This window comes from Syngnathus floridae, chromosome 10 (assembly GCF_059516105.1).
Source record: "Syngnathus floridae isolate MCC-2025c chromosome 10, RoL_Sflo_1.0, whole genome shotgun sequence".
In the NCBI taxonomy this organism is placed as follows: domain Eukaryota; kingdom Metazoa; phylum Chordata; class Actinopteri; order Syngnathiformes; family Syngnathidae; genus Syngnathus; species Syngnathus floridae.
In genome coordinates this window covers 9,342,776-9,369,548 of record NC_142422.1, presented here as the reverse complement: position 1 = coordinate 9,369,548, position 26,773 = coordinate 9,342,776, and the positions used below count along the sequence as shown (strand labels likewise).

At 38.2% G+C, this 26,773-nt stretch overlaps 1 protein-coding gene across 4 annotated transcripts in view; it reads left to right on the top strand.

Annotated features, from left to right (window-relative positions):
* The window catches only part of bckdhb (branched chain keto acid dehydrogenase E1 subunit beta), a 39,851-nt gene that overhangs the window by 5,207 nt on the left and 7,871 nt on the right, over nucleotides 1-26,773 (top strand). For all 4 annotated transcript variants that reach the window (XM_088386573.1, XM_088386572.1, XM_088386571.1 and 1 more), the window contains exons 4-10: nucleotides 4,118-4,251; nucleotides 5,575-5,730; nucleotides 9,304-9,412; nucleotides 11,458-11,555; nucleotides 12,349-12,459; nucleotides 21,612-21,698; nucleotides 25,681-25,832. In XM_088386573.1, coding sequence (XP_088242699.1) covers nucleotides 4,118-4,251; nucleotides 5,575-5,730; nucleotides 9,304-9,412; nucleotides 11,458-11,555; nucleotides 12,349-12,459; nucleotides 21,612-21,698; nucleotides 25,681-25,821 — 836 coding nt within the window. In that variant the 3' untranslated portion in view covers nucleotides 25,822-25,832. The remainder of the gene's footprint in view (nucleotides 1-4,117; nucleotides 4,252-5,574; nucleotides 5,731-9,303; nucleotides 9,413-11,457; nucleotides 11,556-12,348; nucleotides 12,460-21,611; nucleotides 21,699-25,680; nucleotides 25,833-26,773) is intronic.

The window sequence follows — 26,773 nt, the reverse complement described above, 5'->3', positions numbered from 1 at the left end:
ATGTGCGTCACTGCGTATGTGACTGAGTTCAAGTGCAGGAGGCGGCAGCCGGCCACGAGCACCAACTGGTGCAGAAGGAGTTAGGACACGAGACAATATCACGTGTTTGTTCTTTTATTTACTGTAAAGCTACAATACATGCACAGTGTAGGAATAGTTATTAAGTGAATGGGAAAGGTTTATGTCGCGTAAATGCATTGGGAAGGGTTTAACAAAAATTTAATATTGTGTACTGGACCACAATGCAATGGGAAATTCATGCTCAACCATGACTCACTTTGGTTTTGCGATGCATAATGTCCCCAAGGTTTGTGTAATGGGGCAATTCGTAAGATGGACACTTTGCAGTGCTTTGCAAGATAAACCATACTTCTAATTAATGTACAATACACCCATACCTTCTCGTGGCCAACAAGAAACACTACGTGTTGGAAATTTCAACACAGGGGTGTCTAAATTTCTAGAGACTTTGCTGAATTTCGTTTTTCACGGGTGATTCTGGAACGTATCTCCCGTGAAAAATGAGGTATCACTGTATTTGAAAAATATTTAGATTTTATTTTTCTTTGCAAAAAATGTCCCCAGAAAATTGCTTTCTCTCTGAAACAGGGGCTTCAGTTGAGCTGAAGGAAGTTCAATATTGGTCAATTTTGGCCCCATTCCTTTGGATGTCTGCTAAAAAGCTGGAACTAAATAGGAATTTCACCTTTCAGCATGACAATGACCCCAAGAATACAGGTACATCCAAATCAACAAATTGTTTAACCAGAAGAGTGTTCCACATTGGCCAAAAGCAGCAAACGTAGGGTGAGAGGCGGGGCACATGGAGTACTGATCAACAGTCTGTCACATAGCTGACACACACAGTGGGTTTCCATCCACCAGCTTTTATTTGAATTTTCAAAAATTGCAAAAATAACCCAAAAAGGAAACAATATGAATGACAATTCACCGCCAAAAAAATTGTGCTTGGAGGAGGTGTATTTTTCCACAAAAGAATTTTTTGCTCCTTTAGCAAGTTTTTCCAATACGTAAACGACAGGACCAGATACAATGTCGCACATTTAGATCGGATCACAAAACATAGCGATGGACGATAAAGTAAGCTATGTTTGGAGGGGGACGAAAAAAATAAAATGTTTCTAGATTTATTAAAAGAATCAAACATTAATGGGGGAACGTACCTGTGTTCCCATACAGACGGAGAACAATGCGGTAGTCTCCTTATCTCTGACAGTATAGTCTAGTAGCATATCCCACAGTCCCGTGCCGCCGACCATACGGCTAGTCTGCTTTGCCATCTATTTGGAAATACACTAGCAGGTGTAAAAGTTTTAAGTAGACTGATCATTTGTAGCAGTGGAGAAGTACACAGAGACTTTAGACAGTTAGGTGAGCAGGGTTTCCTCCAAATTAGGGAAAGCCCACCACCACCACAACCACCAGCCTTTTAAGCATCACTTGTTTACAACAACAAATTAATAACAAATGGGAATGTGTTTTGCACATTTTGATTAAATTAGCATAAAAAATTCAAAATATTTGGATGCACATACCGCATTTTTATTTGGATGCACATACCGCATTTTCCGCACTATAAGGCGCACCGGATTATAAGGCGCACCTTCAATGAATGGCCCATTTTGAAACTTTGTCCATATATAAGGTATATACATTTGGCCCGCGGGCCAGACTTCGGACACGCCTGCTGTAGTGGCTCAATATTGTCCATATATAAGGCGCACCTGATTATAAGGCGCACTGTCAGCTTTTGAGAAAATTGGAGGTTTTTAGGTGCGCCTTATAGTGCGGAAAATACGGTACTACAATTAACCAAACATATTATTGGACGGAAGGAAGCCAGTGCACCTGAAAGAGAACTTGGCTGATAACAGAGAGAACGCTTTTACGTCACACTATTTGTCTTGAACCCAGAGTGTTCTTACTGCCAGGCAACAAGGCCAACCATGCACTCACTATGCTCTCGCTCACGTCTCAAGCCCCTATCCCTCTATGGGACGAACATTTTCGAATGTTGGCAAAGATAGCAAAATGTACGTTCACATCAGAGTTCATTAGGGTTCGTTCAAGGTTGCCAAGAGTTGAGGGGATTTTCTTGCAACAAGAAAGGCAAATGTCTGGCGACCCTTTGGTGAACATTTGCGACGAGCCCTGATGAGAATGCAACAATCGTTGCCTTTGAAAACACCTGTTTGGCCTTCAGTTTTAAAACTTTAAAAGCTTTCATCAAAACCAAAACTATCATTGTTCTTCAGTTACACTGGTCAACAGCAAAGTTTAATCCGAGACAGCGTTGTGTCACTAAACGTCTTTAATTTCAAGGTTGTTGCAATACTTTAATTTGTTTGTTTTTAAGTTTGACCTATAAAAGCTTGCGCAGTACGGATTTTACCATGCATTGAGCATTCTAATGTATAGCTTTGACGATGACGTTTCTTAAAAAAAAAACACCCGTTGTTGACCCTAGCCTGTAATTCTTAAATATTACAAAATGTATTACTATATTACGTATTTTGAAAATCTGATTGGCGAGAGAGGGCTGATTTGGAGTAAGAACAGAAAATACATAGTCTAAAAAAACGAACTTGCATCGCTGAATAATACATTTAGTAAACATTTGTTTCAATGCAAACATGACAAAACTGCGACTTGTCAATATTTTAATGAATTGTATAAATGCTCTAATTTGAATTATCGTTGAAAATGCCTATGGCTTTAATGAGGTTTATCACGGTCATTGTTTATTTTAGCCTAACAGGTAAAAAATACATTTTATAATGCCAGTTTTCTATGTATGGCCATGAATATTTCTGATTCAGTGCAGTAGCTGGCTGATGTTAATACTTTGACAACACCCATTTGTTAGTCACCTTCACATGCGGTTGACTCAAACTTACACTAATAAGCTCACTTTGATCATTGAACTTTTCATTCGGGTTTGTGACAGACAAAGAAAGTAAAGAGAAAGCAAAAATAACTATCTTAATCCAAATTTTAGAGTGCACATTCTTCCGACTGCATTTTAGATTACAGGGTGGTGAGAGGGAAAATGGAATCCCTGTCAAAAATAGGATCTGTTTTTCCATCATATATTTTTTTAACTCAGTCTGGATCACTGAATAGGTTTGTTACATCTAAAAGCTTGCATTGCATTTTCAGAGTGCTGTAGCAGTATTAAAAATGTCTACTGTTTAGATTCTTGCCATTTTATGCAAACTGGTCAAATGAAACATCATGCCAAGTGATTATTGAATTTGCAGTTACATATATAGTGAATATATACGTGTGTGCACAGACACACACAGACACTTACCCACGCACACATTTATGTAAAGAAATACATTTGTAATATACTGTACATGGTGGTTACTTTTGGAGTACCAGTATAAAAAAAAAAATTAAGAATTTTTGTTCCAGTATATGCAATAGACGTATGCAATAATTGTTTTTTTTTTTGTGTGTGTAATTGTTTATAATGTTTTAAATGATTACAATTGTTACCCATATCAGTATGTTTCAAATTTGCTCCATAATTATCGTTATTATAGCCTTTTATTACCTCAATTTTAGAACCTCAAATTAACAGAGCTGGGATAGAAAATTGTGTCCGTTCCAGTCAAAACACCTCTCTGCAATGTAGCTTTCAACAGAGCAATACTAGACCTGCCAACAATATGTGACAACCATGTTGGCAGGGGTAACTTTCCCATCCTATGCAATGCATGGACTTACACGAGGATGTGAGTATGATTGGTTGTTTGTCTATACGAAAAGTGCTCTGCATAAAGTTCGCAACCATCTCAGAAGCCACAGTGGCACGCTTCTGTCTCAGGATTTTTTTTTGTTTGTTACTTTGTTTGTTTGGGATGGATTTTTAAATATAAGATTACTTTACATTACTTGCATAGCAGAAATAATCAAGCAGGTAAATGTGTGAGAGGAGGAGAAGGTGAAACCTCTGACAAGTGCACTGTAGGTTATATTTTTCATATAGCCAATTGTGAGAATGTTGCATTTATTGTCATTTCAATCAACCAAATGTTCTAGATTTTTGCAGGTAGCCAATGTACATGTTTTTCTCTTAATGTCCCCCCAGGTAAGGATCGAGTCTTCAACACTCCACTTTGTGAGCAGGGAATTGTGGGATTCGGTATTGGTGTAGCTGTGGCAGGAGCCACAGCTATTGCTGAGATCCAGTTTGCAGACTACATCTATCCCGCATTCGACCAGGTAATAATATGAATTATGAAAACATATGAAGCAAAGTATACATTCTAAGAAGATCTCAGGACCCTCCCATTGTATTTAAAGTATATGTCGAGTGAATTCAGACATCATGTATATTTCTAAATACATTTTACATGTTTTAAGATGATTGCTGAAAACATGCGCAAAGATGGAAAACCATGGTAACCTCAATTGTAGAGATAGTGTAGTACTGTTTTTTAGCTATTCTGTTTTCCTGATTTTTTTTTTTTTTTTTTTAGGTGTGGTGCCATGCAATGCACTTTGAAATCCAAATTTGAGCATTTTTGTTTGCATCACTGGTTATCCAGCCCAACTGCAATGTTTAGTTCACTCGCCTACATTCCGAAAATACGTTTTCCCTTCCAATAGCTGCTTTATCCTTGTTGTCTGCTGTGAGTACATGTGCGTCATGCAGTGAATGAGAGAAAAATGAGGAGAGGGGATTATTTTCAAATCCAATTGACAGCCAGCATGTGGACTTCAGATTGGTGTTGCCACTCCAGTCCCCTTATATCTTACCATCAGTGTCGCACTGTGTCCTCCACAAGATAAATGTGTGTCCCTGCTCTGTCATCTTTGCATGCCACATATTATGCATTGATGGTGTTTGAGGCCAATGTTGAAATACTTTACTCAATCGATTGATCAATCATTCAGAAAATAAATAATTAACATCAACCCACAGCCCAGCCTCATGAAAATGAAGCGAGGGTGGGCATTTCAGCTGGATAATGATCCAAAATGTACCATCAGAGAAACTCTCAGTTGGTTGAAAACAAGTAAACAAAGCTGCTAGATTGGCTCAGGCAATCACCTGACTTGAATCCAATCGAAAATCTATGGAAAGAACTGAAACTCAAGATCCATAAAAGAAGCTCACGGAATCTCCCAGATTTAAACACTGCTTAGGACGTTGTCATTGCAAATAAAGGCCTTTGTACAAAGTAGTATTCAATAAATATCAAGTGCCATGTTTGATATGTTTTCCCTGTGTCATTTCAGATTGTTACACTCAAATGAGTTTCTGATCTGTTCTGCTTTATTTGCATGAATGGATTACTTGGGTTGTTTCCAACATCTGGTGAAAATAATGTCAACAGCACCTTTGGAAATCTATTTAGTGATTAAAAACAGTGATGTGTTAAATACTTATTTCAGCTGCTGTATATGGAATTGATACCAACATACACTTTTAGAACCTAAAATTTAGACTATTTTTTTCCTGGTGCAGCAACAATACCTTTCCATTTGTTGTATTGCCGCCTTACATGTTTTATTGGAACTAACATATCGCTCTCTTTATAGATTGTCAATGAAGCTGCCAAGTACCGCTACCGCTCTGGTAACTTGTTTGATTGTGGCAACCTCACCATTCGGGCTCCCTGGGGATGTGTCGGCCATGGATCCCTCTACCATTCCCAAAGCCCAGAGGCTTTCTTCGCCCATTGTCCGGGCATTAAGGTTAGCCATTCAAGCACCCTACAGTTTCCCAATTGTATGGATTTCAAAAGCATGCTTCATTTTTGGTTGATGGATAAAATACCAAATGAACATCAGTGCCCCGTGCTGCAGTACACTGTAGGTGTTAAACTTCTAGTAGCAGGTTTCAGAAAAGATGATTTTAATTGTAAAATCAGTTTTCATTCAGCCAAACTGAATCAAATCGTTGCATTTTAAAATGTACCATCCTTGAATCCTATTGCACCCCATGTATTGATATGTGCAGAGGTGCAGATAAAAATATTGGTGTGGTTTTCAGATGAGCACCAGAGGTTGTTTGGTGCTCATTTATTTCCCGATCATGCTCATTATTTTGGGAGATGCACAAACTAAATATATTGGTATACATCGGTTTTATGTTACTGATGATTTGTTTTCATTGAATTTATTTAACTCGAATAATTTTGTCTTTGGATCACTTCGATCGGTATTATTTTGAATTTTATGAAGTACAGTATTAGGTTTTTACAGACTCAAACGGTTCATGAAATACGACTATCCAGATTGTGTGCTTCTATTAGAGCATCCCAATTTATTGCTAATAGTGCGTGCACACAAAATACCTCTGTGCGACTCAATTAGAGAAAGTGGAGTGCTTAACACAGTACATCACACAATACTCATGGTGTGCTGCAGTCTTTATATTATTACATACAGTATGTTATGGAAGTATGTTTCATATCAGCCTTTGCAACACACTAATGATGGAAACCACAGTTTAAAAATAAAAAAAAAACGCCATTTGCAAGTGTGTCATTATTGGCCTTACATAACCCAGAGAAGTGATTCTTGCATTTTCCTTCCATTCCATTTTGTGTTGATACCCGCATGGAGCACTGTGGAGGGGGATGACATGTCAGCTTGAATATGTTTCAAGTTACACAGGGCTGTGGTTTGAGCTTGTCCTCAAACATTTAGGAAGATGCATCCCGAACTGATTATATAATGGACCATAACTCTTAAAAACCATTTTGAAATATTCAAAGAAATGTGACTGGCAGACCAGAATCTGCCTTTAAACATAAACGTTATACTATTTTTTAATGATATTAACACTTTTCTGTTTTTAATTTAAATTTTAAAAATTAAATTTCCTTATTAAATGACACAATACATTTTGCTGACATTTTGGGTGTCCTTTTCTTGGCCATGTGGGCACATGATGATGGGGATGAGTTTTTCAGCCCATCAAGAGTCACTTCTTCATCGACATTTTGAGCCAATAAAAACTTAGTTTATCCAACTCCTTCACTATGAACAAGGGGTGTCACAAGGTTTCATGATGTACCGATGGACATATCTAAAAACAATAAAATAATGTTTAAAAGTTTAGTCACCATTAGATTCAGTGTTATTTTAGTCAGTTTTTTTACATGTTATTTATATTTTCATGTATGTTTGTGTCTGTTCCAAGGAAACAGAATACAAGTAGCATCTCTCATTGTCTGTCCCCCTCTTAATATTCGTGTGATCATCACAAACATGGTCTATCTCACCACAGCCAAAGAATGTTGATATGGTTTAGAGCAAACACCTCTTTGACTAAGCATCCAGAAAGTTGTAAACATGTCTCCCAACAAAGGTCAGACTGATGAATGTTAATCTTTGCGCATATTATCAGCCCAGCCAGCTTCATCGGTGGATGAGCAAACCCTAAATATTAGCCATTGTTTTGTTGTTGCTTTGACCTGAATGCTATTCACATTTTCAATGCCAGAAGAAAAGACAAATAATGGCAATATATGATATGGCTATTCCCACTACACCACTGTAAAAATAAGTACCGTAATTTTCGGACTATAAGTCGCGGTTTTTTTCATAGTTTGGGTGGGGGGGCGACTTATACTGAGGAGCGACTTATATGTGAATTTTTTTCACAAATTTTCAAAATTCAAAAAAAAAAGAAAAAAAGTTAAACTGTGATAAACAAACTGCGATGTAGCAAGGGATTACTGTAATTTGAATTTCAAGTGACGTCAGTAGTGCGGTGTTGTTTACATAAAGGACAAAGATTCGATCACGGGATGACGAAGATGTCGAAGGGCCCTACGTACTACCGGCATCATTAGCGGCTTTGTTTGTAAGTGACACGGAGGACGAAGAGTTTGAAGGATTTAATGATTTGGAGTGACACAGAAGGTTTGAAAAACTATTATGGCTTTTACGCACGCCCAGTCCTACTCTACGGAGCTTTCTTTCACCTCCATGGATTGAAGTCGGGGGCCGGCGCTCGGCCGGGTGGCTGTCCAGAGACGGTGGATGGGGCTCGGACATTGCTTTTACGCACGCCCGGTCCTACTCTACGGAGCTCTCCTTCACCTCCGTGGATGGAAGTCGTGGGCTGGCGCTCAGCCGGGTGGCTGTCCGGGGACGGTGGATGGGCCTCGGACATGGCTTTTACGCACGCCCGGTCCTATACTATGGAGCTCTCTTCCACTTCCGTGGCTGGAAGTCCACGCCGCCACACGCCTGGAAGTTTGTTTTTGTTAAATAAAGAGCTGTTTACCAAACCCACGTCTTTCCTTGTACTTTGTTAACGCTATAATATAGTTATATTCTAGACGTGGAATAACGACGAGGCTGACGTCAGTGCGCACGCGCGGCGTTGTTAACAAAGGACGAGGAATTTGATCGATGAATTGAATGATTTGGAGTGACACAGATGGTTTGATAATATTGTTGTTTATATGATAGTTATTTGATATATACTTTATATATCGTTATATGGGTCTGTGGAATATTTAGAATATTTAGACGTCCGCGGCACGGCGCATACGCGGCATCGTTTCATAAAGGACGATCGATGGATTTAATGAATTGGAGTGACACAGATGGTTTTATAAACGTGTTATTTATGTAATAGTTATTTGAATAACTCTGAACATTATGTCAGGCCCGTTCTCAGCTCTTCGTTTGTGTTTATGTCACGTTAGCATACCTATCGTTTAGCCTCTTGTTGCTCGTTCATGTCTGCTCTTGGTGTTGGATTTTATCGAATAAATTTCCCCCAAAATGCGACTTGTACTCCAGAGCGACTTATATATGTTTTTTTTTCACGTTATTGTTCATTTTATGGCTAATGCGACCTATATTCCGGAGCGACTTTTAGTCCGAAAATTACGGTAACTTGTGTAGCTATAATGTAATTAATTGGCTTTACATGCCTCACATTGTGGTCGTTGATTTTCCTCAATAAAATACGTGCGTCGGTCGGGACCGGCGTGACTCAAGTCATAAGTAAAAGACTCCAAGACTCAAAAACAAAAGCTTTCGTATTTTAATATTTCTTATGCAAATGAAGAGAAGGCTGGTGGCAGAAAAAAAAACAACGTGTCAGTAAGTCCAATTAATGAGACGAGGAGTGGTCAAGAGAGTTTAGCTGGTCTCTCACTCCGTACTATATTTTTCCATGTTTGTAAGAGCAAATCTTGGAAATAATTACAAGATAACAGTTACAGAATAATTCTATGCATGCTCTTTGTATTACTATTAGTATTTGACATGGCTTTAACCCAATGAAATCTATGTCTGCAGGTTGTAATACCTCGCAGCCCAGTCCAGGCCAAGGGTCTACTTCTCTCCTGCATCGCTGATAAGAATCCCTGCATTTTCTTTGAACCCAAGATCCTTTACAGAGCAGCAGGTAAATTGGATTCTTTTGAATGTAAATTGCAAGGTAAGATTAGATACTGTAGCTCATTTATTAAACACAGCATTCATTTATCCTTTAAAACTATTCAGACATTTAATTCTGGTTATTAGTCAAATATAACGTGTCCATCCATCCGTTGACATTCGACATTGCTTATCCTTGTCACATCATAAGAACAAATATTTTTAAAATTTAAGAGGAACTCAAATGAATTATCCCCCACAAAGGGGTGGAAGTGGCTCACTCACAGACATACTTTTGGAAAGACGTATACAGCTGAATATTTGCATGGGTACCTTGACCCACAAGTAATGTAAGACATAATTTGGGGTTGCAAGCAAATATTTGTGTTACAAGTGCTACATATGGTAGCATATGGTACATATGGCAGTCAGTGGGGTTGTGCTAATCCATCCAATTACTCAGTTCTTCGATGAAAAATTCGATAGGATAATTCATTTGATTTGATTGAACATGTGAGAGTCTGTTTGTGTTCAGGTCACTCTGTGACATCTAAAACTTTAATCGTGGACAAGTCTTGGTAAACACATGTATTTGCATGTTGTTGCAGTATAAATGTTGTATGTACTACAAATCTCCAGGACGTGAGAGTCCTGTCTCAATGCTTTTTCATATACAGTGGTGAGTTGCACTCTATTGCGTTTCAAGCAACAAGAATATGAGTCCTCCCCATTAGGACAAACCCTGTTTTGCTGCAACATTAATCAACATGTAGCTGGCAAATATCATTGCTCAAACATGTGCTGATAAAAGGCGGTCTTTTCTAGGCAATGGTGTTCTGGAAAAAGCATGTGGTAGCCTTTGAAATCGGCCAGACATAATGTACTGCTGGAGGAATGTGTTTTTAATGGTCGTGTCATTCTATTAGTGGTTCTTCTCTTGTATTAAAGTTGGTCGGTTTGTAATTTTAGTATCTATCTAACCACAGAGTGCTAAATATGTTCTGTATCAACCCTCATAAGTATATATCTGCATGTTATTGATGTTATGAACAACTGAGAATAAAATAATCTAATTATCAAGAGCACCATTCTGGGGAGGACTGCTGGCTCACAGCAGGAAGGTTTGGGAAGCAATTCTGGATCCTGAACTTGGGCCTTTCTATGATAAATTTAAGCGTTCTCTCTCTTCATGAGCACTATGGCCTCTCTGCAAAAGCCAGTAGATTAGATGAATTTCTCATAGGTTTACAGCAATTAATACTGTAGTTAATTTCACAATATTTTGAAGGGAAATCCTGATTACCCTTGCGTGTTAATTGGGGTGATAGTGTCATCAATTTCATAAACAACATTACAACAGTAGGACATGTCTTAGAACATTTGTTTTCCTTCTAATTCCATTGCCAAGCGTGGACGTGACAATTCTTTGTACAGTCTTTATTGCAGTGGTCCTCAACTGTTTTTCCACTCACCCTTGTCCATACCCTTTGCGGATTGGTAACTATATAACAATAAACCATAAACGTTTAATATTTTGCAGTCCTGTAAAAATATGAAAAGGTTCAGTTGTATATTAAATGGCTGTTTGAATGGATGCACTGATAATAAGTACTCTATGGTGTCATTGTTACATTCTTTGCCATATAGGAAATGTGTCAGACAGGTTCCACGAATGGTGTCAAAACAAAATTTCAAATCATACCTCAAATTCCGAACACATTCGCCCAGCCTCTTCTCTGTAGCTTCATTGTCACGGCCATCTTTATTATGTCTAGATCTTTAAAACGCGTCTCCTTGATAACCTCTATGTGCTGAGGCAAGAGGAAATTAATTAGACAGTGCCAGGTCTGGTGAGCTGTTCTAGTGACACCTATTCTGAAAAAAATCTGATATAGTGCTGTTGGACAAAATGACATGCCTGAAACATTTAAGGCTGATTGAAGTTAAACCAGTCATCAAAAATAGGTCTCTGTTGTTGACGCTCCAGTACAGGTTGATAACATTGTACATGACCGACTTGCTGGATATCTTTGCAAGTATGGAATGCATCTCTTGATCTTTGTGTGTTTGCAGTGGAGCAGGTTCCCACAGAAGCCTACACTATTCCACTCTCACAGGCGGAGGTTGTGGAGGAAGGAAGTGATGTTACATTGATCGCCTGGGGTACTCAGGTACGTGATCCTGCACATAATTGACAACATCTCAGTGGGTGAGCTGACTAGTTCAGTTACAGTCTATCTTTGGAACAGTGGCTACAAGGAGTTGCGTCAACAACATGTAATGTTCAAAGCCAGTGGATTAATTTTAAGTCTATAAACTAGTCTCCTGTGTCACTGCAGGGTCTCTGAGATGGCTTGCTTAGATTATATCTGCGCAGACATCTTAGAACCAAAGCTGTGCTTGGCTCTCTGTCTCTTAACGACATATGTCTGCAACACACTTTCCATTGTTGATGGTCTTTTCATCAGTGAGCTTTGATTTCTACAGCTTCGTATCACAGAGCCTTTTACTCACCAGGAGTCAGATTCAGTTTGATTGTTCCCAGCCACTTTATCTGGCTTATCCGGGCCCTAGTGTACCTGCAGTCTGAGAGGGGGTTCATGGGACTCATAGAAAACACCTTTATCATAGCTAGTGTTATTCTTGAAAGATGACTTGGCAAGAGAGATGATCCAGGAAAGTCGTGGAAACAATGGCCCTCCTTTCTGAAATGCATTTCTTTGTTTCCTACCTCACATGTCCTTATTTGCCTGGCCATCTAAGTTAAGTGAGGAAGAAAAGTACAGGAGTGGAATTTGAGAAGCAGAAGAACAGACAAAGTATTTTTCTTCAGAAAATAATGTAAAATCAAATGATGGTGTATTTTACTGACAAGGTACCTATAATCTGTTGATACGGTCACAGAAAATAATTATTTAAAGAACCCAAAGAAATCATCATGCTCATGTAGGCTTTTTGTTTTAGGTACATGTGATGAAGGAAGTGGCACAAATGGCTCAGGAGAAACTGGGTGTATCCTGTGAGGTCATTGACCTTCGCACTATCCTGCCATGGGATGTTGAAACTGTTTGCAAGGTACTGTTCAATATAGTTCTGGAAAACATATTGGCGGTTATGACCATTTTATCCTGGCTAGAATTTTTCAGTTTTTTTAACAATTATTTACTGTATTTCACAGTTTGCATGACCAGTTCTTGTTTTATTTTGTAACATCATTAATTAAATGATCTTTGTCTTTCAGCAAAATTATAGGGTACCCATATCCCTGAAAGTTTTACAAACAATTACATTATCACAACATTAACTTTGTTTGGAAAATAGTGGCAATTGTATGGCAATATGGTCAAACACAAAAATACATTAATAACCTTTAAGAAGTAAATTGAAGCATCCCATGCAGCAATGGCCACAGAAAAGTGGGTTGGCAACTCTCTCCTTATTATAAGAAACGTGACGTGACCTACATCTTTCAGGGAAAGAAAACCACTACCTTCTTAAGTTAAATAGCTTAAAATCTCAAATTATTCATCTAATAATTAGCTGTTGTTTTTGTACAGTGAAGCCATTCTTTCTTGGCATAACATATTTTTGTCCGTTGTCTATTTCAGTTCCACATGCTTCGTGTGTACACAACTGATTCACAACATAAAGTACATTTTCATTTTGCATATTTGCTGTCCAGTTTTCATGGTCCTCAGCTATGTACTATGCAAGCAAATGTTAATGCCAGCACAGAAGACCCTGGATGGAATTTCATTACCAGGGGAGTAATTTAATAGGGTGTAAGTTGGAAGTGAAAGCACAGGCAGTAGTGGTTGTCACTTTGGAAGGGTTCTTCAAATAACCGCAGTATTTTTAAACTACTTCCTTATTAAAACGCCATGAAATGGAATGGTGTCTTTGTGCCTGATGCACGCACGCACGCACAATCAAACTTCAATCAAGCTATTGTCTAATTCAAGCAAAGGCACAAAATGTGTGGCCTTATTCAGGTTTTTACACCAGCGTACTATTCCTACAATGTTGCTATGACAAAAAAAATTGTACGCAAGTTGGAAGATGCACAGGATTTATAAATCGAAATTACAGCTAATATTTGTATGAAGACCACTTGCAGAACCTAAATGTGAAATTATAAAATCAAAAACGGTGATAAAAAGAATCAATTTCATACCTTTACTTCCTGAGTTGGCTTGATTACTAGAAAGGGGTGCAAAGTATTTTGTTTTGGGTCGTTTGTAACTACTAAACGCTTTTGGTAAAACAGTTGTACACCAATCATCCACTGTAGTTTCTCTGGCGTTTTAAAATAAGACCTACATACATCAAGAATGCTATGGTTAAAAAGAATACATATATAGTATGTACTTAAATAAAAAATCTACTGGGTATAAAGTACAGAGAAGCCACAGTTAGACTTATTGGAGATTCATATAAACCAAAGTCAAGTTATATCTAAAGCTGAAGAAATGGGGTATGGAAAAATAAATGAACAGGTTTTAGTCCATTAATGCATACCAAATCGGTTGTGGCCATGTTATTGAGTCAAGCTAGTATGACTGTTAATTGAAGTAGATTACTGGTATTGATGTTGTGACTACTGAAAGAATGAACACAATGATTTATTAAGTGTGGGGCTTTTAGCCCAGCTTACATTTTGCCAAATGCTACAAAACTGATTGGATGGTTTGTCATTGTACTGATGGATAGTCATCCTAAACTTAACCGGAAGGACACCATGACTTTTTGAAGGCAAACAGATTGAATGTTGTTCATAGCCAAGTAAAGTCACCTGATCTCAACCCCAAAAGCAGACAAACAAAATGCAGAACAGCCCACAAATGAGCGGAAACTGATGATGCTCAACTCTTCTTGTAAGGATTTCATTCTGTTTTTCAACCAAGGGATATTGACAGCCCATTGAAACCCCAAATAGAGTATATTCATTTGTACTGAATGTGGTTTGCATATCAAATTCTGAAATGTTCCTATTTAAACTGAGGTCTAATGGTGAGGTAATTATTAATCTTATTAGTATCAGTCAGTTTTTGAACCACTGGCATCATCAACTGGGGCTTATGTCATATGAGGCTTTTCCCCTTCTTAGTATTTTGTAAAGTCCTTCCAGTGATGCAACCAAATTGGCTGAACCAAGTCGACCCCATTGCAGAAGGAATCACTTAAGGACTTCAAGACAGAACTGTGGAAAATTCCGACTATTATATTATACTATTATTACATGGGATCAACGCTCATAATAGACAGTCTTATGAATCAGTCTGGAATGAGTGACAAGTTACCTTTAATGCCTTTTCACACTATACTTAGTTTTCATGGTGTTTGCCACAAGGCAGCATGCCAAGATGAGTGCCCACACTGGAAGTTGGCCCATATTTGGTTGGTTGTTTAACGGCCCACCAGGAAGTACCATTAATGCTTTTCCTGTTGGTTGGTCTATTTCTGTTAGCACTGTGAAGTCATTCCACCAACACTGCTGTGATGGCACTCTCGAGTTGAATAGTCCTTGCGCTGTCGCACCCAGCAGATGTACAATAACTGGGTTTGTCAACGCTGCACTGCATGTTGCAAGGACTTTTCTCACGATGTAACTTTAATATGGAACCTTAATAAGACAACCAAATATTTTATGCATGTCCAAAAAGAACCCCACACTAAGACTATGGCAGAGATTCACTAGCATAGTAAAAATGTCTGGTTGAAGATTTGAGGGCCACTAATATTTCGAAACGATCTGAGACAAAGACGAGTTCCATTAACAGCAGATGCTATGATGTACTACAGAAAATATTGGATAATTCCACATTCATTGTTTTGTTCAGCAGTCATGGAAAAATAAACTGAATTAAAAAAAATGTTTGGAGGGCAAAATCAGGCAAACATTTTTAATCAAATCAGTGTTGATTTATGCAATGGCAGGTATAAAGATGATCTTGTAATCGGACTATGTAAATTTTCTTTTGTGGGTGGACAAACCTTTATCAGGTTTACTGCATGTTTGTTGCCCCAACACAGTAAAATGAAACATACAAGATTCTTAGGGTACAGTTGATACATTAAATTCAGATTCTTATGGACAGGACTAAATAGACATTGAAATAAAAAAGGAATTATTGTAAAAGTCTACTTAAAACTCAGATGTATTTTGTTTTCACGTTGAGATGCAGTGGCCATATTTGTTACCCAGCGTAGCAATTGGCTGTGCTGTAATTTGGAGCTGAATCAAGGATGGTTTAGGCAGCCTGTGAACGATTAGCACCGGCTCTCAGCCATCATTCCTTCTTTTCCATTTCAATTGAGGGGTGTCAGCCAGCATGTGCTTGCTGGCTTACCACAGCAATTGTTATGTGTTTGGCCTGCTGTTCCTCACACTGGAAACAAAGTAAAAAAAAAAAAAGAATGGCACAGGAAGAAAGTAACCAAAGGTTTAGGCCGCACTCCCTGTGTTTGTATTGTTGTCTCTGTCAGTAATTACAGCGTTAACTGGGCACTTTGGACCAAACCAGGAGTACTCTGTGGAGTGAAAGTAAGCAAACATTTGAGGCAAAACAGAGATGTCAGTCACTGTGCATGCATAAGAGAGAAAATACATCAGAGAAAAATACATTTGACTTTGGGATTTATCCGATGGGGTTGGTATAAATATGGAATGATTAGAATTTTGGGGGGAGTTAAATTTACATTGCATGACAAATTTACTTACATGCATATTTCTTTCTATTTTGTTAAGTGGGCCGTGGACTTTTCAAAAACATTCCTACAATTTGTGGGTAATATAATGTACGTTACCTGAAGAAGCTATTTACAGTAAACAAGCGAAAAGCTCGTTCTTCTGTTAAAGATACTAGGCATTGTGGTTAAACTGGTTTGGAAAAAGAGAGCCTAGACCAGGGATGGGCATCTTAAATGCTAAAGTGGGCCACAGTTTTTTCATCAGTGCTACTGAAGGGCCACATAGGACAAGTCACCACACACTTCTTAACCCTAACCAGTTGTATGACAGAAATGCCTTTTTAAATATGGGCAAAATGTGCTCTTACAATATTTAATTTTCATAATAAATTCCTCAATGTTCCATCTCAAACCAACTCCCAAGGGCTTGACATAAACAACAAAATAACCACATTGGGGTTTTTTTCCAATGAACTTTCCCGGTTCTGTTGCTAATCTTAATTTATTTCTTGATGTTATAGACATTGTGTATTTATGGTACAAAATAGCTCAGCTATTTGTAAGTATGAAATGGCTGCTGCCTCACTGGACTGGATTTTATGTATTTTCCACTGAAGAGAACAAAACCTTGGTCTGAGATCTGGGCCGGTTGAGGCGGTTTTGCTCGCTCTTCTACTAATTTACGGGAATAACGGAAACATGTATCCTGATGCCACAGACATGCACTGTAAAGACGGTTTGTTTAGGTCGGATTCAATAGACATAACCTCTTGTCCTGAATAGATTGGAATGGGCTTGATGGGGCCATTCTGCTTGATGAGGTATTCTGAATGGGATTTGTACATAAAGCATTTTTTATTCCGATCAGGCTTTTAATCAGAATAAATGTCACCTTTTGTCATTTACCATTTGTTGATCAAGGCTATGTAGCTGCGGTTGGATATAGCCTGCTTACTTTGTGTATACACTTGTTGCATTTTTCATGACCTTATAAATGAATGGAGATTCCATTCCGTTGGAGTGAACCAATTTATTAACTGTTGCTGTGGATTGTTCCCACTCATGCAGGATTTCTCCATTATTCCTGGTGTCCTTCTCGATTACAAGTCAATTTAATGGCCACTCTGGACTGAGAAATTGCTTTTCATACCGACTCACTTTTTGCCTGTATCATAGTTTCCATCTGCCCTAAAGAATTACTGTGTCTTTATTTTCCAGAAGCTTTGTCTAATATCATTATATACGTACATATTTAGATTTGCAGCGTTAGGTCCTCCATCAGCTCATACCTTCTGGAGTCTGTGAGGTACAGAAATATGCACTACTGTACTGTAAGGCATACACACCAATGCAGGGGCGTAGTACAGTGGTGGAGTAGGACAGGCAAGTAGTGTGTGTGTGTCAGTGTGTAATTGACTTAAATTGTTTTTAATGTGTTTTCATAGAATGTTAGCAGTTATTTCAGTCGGAGGTCTTCTGGCATTCTTCTCTTTCAGAGGCAGGCTTGGCCCTCTGCCCTGTCTTGAAGCTGTTCCTCACTCTTTCCTTATTCTTTTTTTGGTGTGTGTGTTTTGTGCGCGCATAAATGTGCACGTGTATCTGGGGGTGTCATGACCGCAGTTTTTAAGTCATCATAGTTGTTACCAGAAAGTGCACATTTGTTTTAAGTCCCATTGCGGAAGTGTCCAAAATAGCACAGGGAAATCTTTGATTGCCTCAGATCTGTTTTTTTTTTTTTATAACCTTTACTTTTCTACTTCTAAGTTTTAGATTGCGCATTCATAGACAATACATACAATGTACATTCATACACACTACATACAATATATCTTACAATATTCATGTTGTTGAAATATGATTTTAATCCATGCAACCAATGTCTATACTATTTTTTTAAATGCAGATTTTTTTTCCGTGTACCAAACTCATGTCTGATACAAAGTACTCCATTCTGTTTTTGTTTTTTTGAACAACACAAAGATAACAACAACAGGACATTATCATAGCCGTATGGCAGTCAAAAGAGATTCTGTAACTCACAGTAAGCAGCTCTTGAAAAGCCATTTGTGTCTGTGCCTCAGGGCGTGTATTTCACATACAAGAGTATGAATGTGTTTGGTTGCATGTTGCAGTCGGCTCTTGGAGACTCTCGTCTGCCTGTGTGTGTGATTCAATATATAATCCATGGGAAAGTGAGCGTTGTGACCTTCGCCTTTGAGTGGGTGCCAGGTCGTTGACTGCCAACCTTGGTGAGGCTGCATTGTGGGGAGTGCTGGAAATGACGACACGGACTTCAAGAAAGCAAACTAAATGCATGGTTTGAGGAATCGATGAAGGGAGGAGCCAAGAACAAACCCGTGGATGAGACAAACCACATTATGAATGAACGACTGCGTTGGGAAAGCAGAAGCAGGAAGCATACTGATGTAGAAAGAGACTGATCATAGAGGTAGCATGGCTGGAGCGGCTGTGGCAAGAAGAAACTCCATGCTGCTCATTACTTTGGGCGTGTATGGGAATTGCTGTAAGCATGACATTTCGCTTGCGACCTTTGAAACGACTCTGGCATCTAATGACATCCCTATAGCACAATGAGTAGTAATGTGCAAGCCACCCGAGCTGCTGCCCCGCCCAACAATCAGGAGCCCTCTGTCGGGGCAGAGGCTTAAGTCAGAAAAGACGTGTTGCTGCACACTTTTTTTTGTCATGCAGATTTTCCCAGAAATGTTGGTCTGTCACTTTCGTACTTTCATGAAATGTACGCACTCTGGTTGGAGCAACTTTTTCCTTGACCTTCATTGTCACGATCACGACCTATCTGCATATAAACAATAAGTGGAACGGCTGGTGCTCTGGTGCAGCTAGGACAATCTAATTAAGAGTATGATCAAGAAAGATTATTGTCAGCCTCAAAAACAGCCTTTGCCAGAGCTGACCCTATCCAACTGTCAATTGTCAAGAGACTCGAGAATTTCAAGTTCCTGGGAATTAAAGTCTATCAGGACTTGAGATGAAAAGTGTTCTATGACTAAAACGTGAAAATTGCCATTAATTTAAGTATTATCAGGGTAAGAAATTACCTTCATTAGGATATGAAATATCCTTTTCCATATCGCCAATGCAAACATGTATTATTTTATCATATACAGTACAATGTAATAGTAATGAAATAAATGATCACATTATTTCAATCCTTCACCCAATGACAATCGATAGGAGAATTGATGAGGAATTGGATTGAGAATTAAAAAGATATGAAAAAAGAATGACTTCATTTTGATTTAAGTCCCATCCTATTCATAACTGCATAATTTGCTTTATTGTTATATCAGTATCACCACATTACTGGACATGTTACATTATTTTATCACCTTTATCACTTTAGTGTTTTTGTCCTAATGTGTATTTTGTTATAGTGACTTTTTTACTAGAGTACGACAGCAATTCCAACTGCTGGAAACAACTTGTATTTGTGTTTTAACACTTGGTCAAGGAATACGATTGCTTACGATGTCTGACTTCTAAACCTGAATAATGTTTTTTTATTTACACAACCAACCCTTTACTCTTAGCTTTTTCTAAGGAAGTGTTCTTTGATATATGCTGTTATTCAAATATAAATCCATGTGGATGTCATAAAAACATGCCAGCATGGGGTCTCAAGTTTTTAGATTTGAGTATTTATGGTCCTTTCCTCTGTCTGCATATTGAATTTCCCCCTTTTAGAGCCATCAAACTCGTCAACCTTTTTCCAAGTATTTTCCTATGGCTTCATCTCCGACTAAAACGATATGATGCCTTAGTTTCTGTGATTCCCTTAAGACAAATAAAAAGCCAAGCTGACTGCACTGCCATTTACAACTATAGCTGATTGTCTCCTGAATGCATTCACACTGCTTTTGGGTTTAAGGCAGTTGCATGCTATTTGGCATTATAGTCTTTGACAGACCTTCTGTCAGTAATAAAATTAATGGTTTCTGCTGTTTTCATCACCTAACCCTTAACACTTTGAAATTGTGGCAACATATAGTGTTTTATCTCAACTACTGGTACTGTAGTCCTATATGTTGGAACTATTACTATGATATTTTAAATCTTCAAATGGACCGAGAGACAATAAAGCACCATTTTTTTCTGTTATTTTAACTACTTTAACCTAAAAGCGGTGTCATATGCATTTCTTTTGTCCCCCATAATGAGGGTTTGTGTATAAAAGCTTCCTTTTCTCCAGTAATGATCTCGTTCCGTCTCTTATTCGTGTCAATTGTGCGACACTATTTGCCCGGCGGACTTACATGCGATCAACACACCACTCTTCTCCCGTGACCGTGTGTCTGGTCACATATCCCGCCGCCCAGCAATGCACAGCAAGGAACAACAGCGGCCCACAACCTTTTTACTAGCGAGTGTATTAGACATCACAAAAATCACAAAAAATCCACAGCTACGTCGCACCGGACTACAAGCCGCAGGGTTCTAAGCTTGTGCAAAAAGTAGCGGCGTATAGTCCGGAAAATACAGTAGTTGACCCAAAATGTATCAGTTTGCTGTCAAAATCTGATTCTCAGAAGATGGCTCAGTGAAGTTAGGTGGAGGCCTGCATGCCACTTGGTTCCATTCCTGTTCAAAATTGTCATGAAAGCAATTTTAAATAGTGCCATTTGAAAGAGACAACTACAATACAGTGTTTTCGTAAGTTGCAAGTAACATGCATAGCATTGGTCTGGACCAGTGGCAAGTGGATGAGATTATAGTACACCACTAGTTTTATCCTGTGACCAATAACTGGTGGAGCCGAGGCATCCTCATGGGGTAATGGCAGGTTATAGAAAAACCCAAATGCCTGCGCATGGAAGGCTGAGACCTCTAATGTCCATAGTTGTCCCTTTAACCCTATGCACCAGCCTAAATAACCCCTGAAGTTCATCAAGTTCTATTATATGCACTTTACACACATACACATGCGCATACCCACAAAGTTATACAGAGACACACATTGCGTGAAGCAAGCTGCTGTAGCATTATGGAGTATGTAGTACATCATCCATTACAGTACATCATTGGTAACATCACTTTAAGATCAACAGTAGCATTTTATGTAGTTTTCACATCCCCATGTTCACCACACGTATCATTCAAAGTCACACAGAGTAAGAAACAGACCACACACAAAACAGTGATGACTTTCTTGTGGTATGCAGATAAAGTTATTTGCGTTTTGATGAAAGTCTCCCCTGCCCACCATCCCAGTAACTATTATGCTGTCTCGCTGAGGTTATTTGCAGACCATTTTCAGGGTGTTAGTTACTGACTAAAATTAGCATTACACTCTTGACCAAATGCACCTTAAAAACTGTTTGTAAAAAGCTTTAGCTGTGTACATTTCAGTTTTTGTAAATGTTCAATTATGCATATATTAACCTTATAACTTTAAACATTATTTAAGTTGAAACATATTTTATATGATCTTTGCATTTTAAGACTCATTCTGTGTAGAGAATCTGCAATCATTTGTATTTTGTGTCTTTGTATTGCAGTCGGTGATGAAAACTGGACGTTTGCTCATTAGTCATGAGGCCCCAATAACTGGAGGGTTTGCTGCTGAAATCAGCTCTACAGTACAAGTGAGTGTTTAGCTATTTTGAGAGATTAATGTGACATATAATGTTAGTTTAACCATATGAAGCACACACACAATATTTTACAAAATAGTTGACCCCTTGACTTATAGTGAGTGCCCTTCACAGTGTATACACTGCTCCCTCAGTCCGAGGTTCTCATTAATTTCTCTGAAGCTTTTGAATTGCCTGGTATTAGTTACACTCATGGTGCTTTCCATTGCATCTGACTGTAATTTGACCATGCCGTATTTTGTCCAACCAGCCAGGCTATGTTCTTGGACGTGGTTTAGAAGTGATTCCCAACCTTTATTGAGCCAAGGCACATATTTTGTATTCAAAATAAAATCTCTCAGAACACTACCGAGCAAACATGCCATAAAAGTACCTTTAGTGAAAGAGAATTTGTTCTGCCTGTTACCGTCATAGCTCGTAATCATCATAGCTAGTTCATCCATTATTTGCGATCAGTAATTTTCAGACAGATTAAGAAAAATTGGGTAATTTCCGACACCACACCCAATGATCTCTCATAGCACACTGGCCAAACCAATAGTCTCACTATTATTCTCAGGCTACTGAGAAAAAATGTGTTAACCAAGTTTGAGGGATTTTTCTTGTGTTTGCCATAAACACATTTTGAATCTGAGCCAGACATGATTGTTACATTGGAGTGAATGAGAGTCGATGTTGGCCCAGTGCTTCAGGCATGGTACACTGTCGTAAAAGTTATTGCCGTACAAGCTTTCCTAATCACTTGAACCACTAAATATTCAACAAAGAAGAGTGTTTACACAAGTACGTTACCTTTTCACAGACAGAAATCACACTCAAGTACTTCTAATTTGGTAATCATTCCTTTCAGATGTTATACATAAATGATTCCCTGCTCACCATTTCCCTTTTGTAATAGTATAGCATGTATTTAAAAATTATTGATGTTTCACTGAAAACTATAAATAATAATCCAAACCAAAAGAAATGTGGAGTTACATTGGGCATTTTATTCTGTATATTAAAGAAACCAAACCTAAAACCTGTAGAATTCAGGCAGATAGGCATCCTTTTTGTTTAGAATGTCAGATTCCTCATTTATTGAATTTACTGGATGGTTTATGCAAAGGTGAACTTTACAATATAATGAGGGAAAAAAAGCATAAAAAAGAATGTTTAAGCATCTTCATCTTGCAAACGTCCCCGAGCTGAATGCTCTAGATAGGCAACGAAATCTTATTGAATATTAATACATAAATAGTGCCAAAAGATAAGACAACTCACAAACATTAATTCTTTGTACAATGCAAAATAGTTACATTACTGCAGCTTCCTTCAGTCCTTTTATCAAATCTACATGTACCACACTGCCCCATTGGAAATCAAGTGAAATAGCTGTTGAGTAGGGGTTTCAACTCATCAAGCTTCTCCAGTGGCGTTTAAATTTACTGAGTGACCAGCAGAGAACTAAAGCTCTTATATCAAAGTTACTCAATCTAAATTCACATAGATTCATATATTAAAATAGGCTAAAAGGGAGGACAAGCAGTTGAAGCACGCACGTGTATGTGTCTCTACCATGTGTTATGCAAATTCCATCTTTCAGTGCAGTCAGTTTGCTTAAACTTTTCTAACTGTGCCAAGAGTATGGTTCCAAACAGCACGTGTGGGCAAAACTCAAGAACAATACCAGTACTAATGGCAGCCAACAGAAGAAAGCAAGCTGTTGTCTTATCAAAATCTTGATCATGATGTAACGAAAACAGATTAGGTTGTTGAATTAAGGGGTAAATACATTTCTATCTTCTAAAATGTCCAGATTATTGTCAGTTTCTATACAGCAGTTTTGCTTCAATGTATATTTCGTGTCATATACTTTTTCGTAACATATTTTAGTATGCTCGGAATATTTGCTGTGTGAACACAATCCTGAACCAAGGAGCATAGGGCATTTAGGAATTTACTATCAGATTCAGAGCAGAGAAAGCAAACGGAAAGCTGTTTCTTCATCCCATATTGTCTTGATATTTTTAGCACTAAATACAACATTCTTAAGCAAAGTGAAAAGATTTGGAAAATCGAGTTACAGTTTTACTCGTATATTTTGGTTACTGTCTGGATCTACCACAGTCTGTTGGAAAGAATCTGTCTAGTTGAGTTCCACTCAAGGGCTGAGAGCAAAGAAAGGGATGAAAAGGAGGGTGTGTTCAACCCATTGTCCCAATTCATTGCACTTAATTTCAAATACAACAAATGGCAAGTATTTAGCCTTGAACGTCTGTATTCAGATGAAGACTCAAAATAGAGATGCGACAGCACTTTCATGTAAGGAAAGGCCATTATGCAGGAGCAGGGGTGTGAAGTTTAAATGCTCAACGCTTTCTTTCTTAAGAACTATATGACAAAATTGTCACTTTATGACACACAGTGCTTAACAGTTTTGTTGGACAACTACTGAATGTAAGGCTTATGCTACAGATGACAAACTGTCATTGGCAGTGACCGAACTCATTTATGTTTCAGTTTTTATATACATACACACCAGTACTAACTGTAGAAGTGCTTCAACCACCGCTTTGTCTCATCTGTTTTACAAATAATATAGCACATCATTTCTTGATTCAAATTTCCGTGTTAATTAACTGTTACTAAAAATAATTTGCAGATTCACGGATAGTTATATTCTTTCTTCCAAGCATTCTCCCCTGCACGTATGCACACGTATCAAGTTTTCACCCACATTTTCCATGTGCATTTGTGGAATTAAAGAAGAGCATTTCATATATTTGAGGATCAGTGGCAGCTGCTGGTCATTTTAATGACAGGAAGCTCAACTCCACCTTGGACAGATCATCCAATCTCCAAGCAGAAACCAAATGCCCGGGCCAGCCCACTGCCCCATAACCCCCAAGAGACTTTGAGTGTCCAATGGCAAGAATAAAGCACAGCATTTTTCCAATAACCTTCCAGTTTTGCGCAGTGGAACTACCCACTTTAAAAAGTAGCAGAAGCTCAACATGTCATCGGAAGCTTATTCAAAACTAAAGCTAAAGGTGTTCTAATGCATATTTTGTCAATTAAATGGAAAGACGTGTTTATTTATTTTTTCGTTAAACCTAACGAACAAACCAATCCGAAGCTACACATAGCTGAACCAATGAGAGAACGACGAACCTCACTCATCACAAGGCCTGCGAAAAGGCATTCCGGAGGATAATATACAATTGGATTGGCTAAATGAAGATCCAGCAATTTCAATGGTGCGAGTGTTGCCAACGCCTGCACTTGAGGTTCTGTTGGCGTTGGATAAAATATGTCCACGGCAGCACATCAAAGCTCAGATCCAATTGAACAAAAAAGATTAACCCACAAAAATCTGGAAGCCAAGATACACACTATGAAAGACAAAAGACTGTAATATTACTCCTTCATAAGTTGTAAATGTAGGTCTGTGCTTTTGATAGTGTTCAGGGCTGCAGAGAGTATATGTAATGCGTGTGTGCCATTCTGTAGCTTGAAATATAAAAAAAAAAATTCAATGTTGTTGAGCTGCTGAATTTGTTGGCTGATCAGTAAATATATTGTCACATTGTATTACAGTATATCATAGCCACAGGGTCAAATAGATTTTGTGTTTGAGTATGGGGTGTCCACTGAAGGAGCTCATGTTTTTCTGGGTCTCAAGACATCCTGAGTTGCAGACATTTGGAATCATTTTGCAAGGAAGAATTAGGAAATCAAGATGTGCCGTGCTATCAGATGACAAAGAACAAGGAACTTGTTAAAAATACAATGAAGTAGAACTTCTTAAATTACATTGTTGTCAAAGCCATCCCAGCAAAATGCAAAGCATTTGTAGAGAAGCTATACACAGTAGTACTTTATCATCTCAGCCTCTTAACAACATGCTTCATTTATTATGTTTACATGCATAATTATGTGGACCATTTTTATCCAGTATTCATGCTGTTCTTGTTTTATTTTATTTTTTTAGGAGGAGTGTTTCCTTAATTTGGAGGCTCCCATTACTAGGGTGTGTGGTTATGACACTCCCTTCCCTCATATTTTCGAACCATTCTACATCCCAGACAAGTGGAAGTGCTTTGAAGCAATCAAGAAGATGATCAACTTCTAAAGTGGAATATGGTAAGGGAGGACTCATGAAAATGTTTAACATGATTTTTGGAGAGGAAGAATCCTAATTTCCTGCATGTACTTTATACTGTATATTAAAGCCAGTCGGGTGCAGTTTTTATGGACACTAAAAACAGTGATCAGATTAGGACTTGCGTGTTCATGCGTCACACTCTCGATTGGAACAAATTATTTTGACATGCGCAAATCAACCAAATTTTCAGAAAATAATAGTAGAAATCTTCTTCTAGTTTGACTTCCGTGTCAATAAAGCACTGCTCCATCTCTTTCTACTTTAGTAGTAATGAATGTGTTTTTGCCATTTTCGCTGTTATGTTAGCGCTTTCTCATGGAGCTGCAATGTTTCATACCAGACCAGTTCAGTCTTGCGCCCGCCAAGTCTTCTGCTTGTACTAGCTTCCAGACAAATGGAAATGTGAATACAGACATCACACACATTCGTGGTCAAGGTACGTTTATTTCGACATTTCGGAATGAGTGTTTTCATACTCCCCGATTGAATTATCAATTGAGATAAACCACTCCTTTCGTTTGTAATAAAATCTTCATCAGGGGCTTGATGGAGTCAGAATATTCCAAGTGGGGTGTGCACATGAAGCATTTTTATTCAGATCAGGCTTTTAATTCAAATAAAGGTGAATAAACGTCACCAGTGATTAGTTTGTAATTTGTATCATTCATGTGAGGGGAAAAGGAGGTTTAAATATCAGCTGCTATCACAAGCTAAATTATCCCGACATCTCTGGAATTATTTATACACAAAACAAAATGGCATTATATGTACTTTTTGAAAATAAAAATAAAACTTTTTTGTTTCTTTAATTTATTTGAATTTTATTAAACCTACAAATGTGTCAGATAATTTTGCCAGACCCTGTACAAGTATTTTCCACCTAGACAGTCTCTTCGTTCATTCTCTTCATATCAGCTGC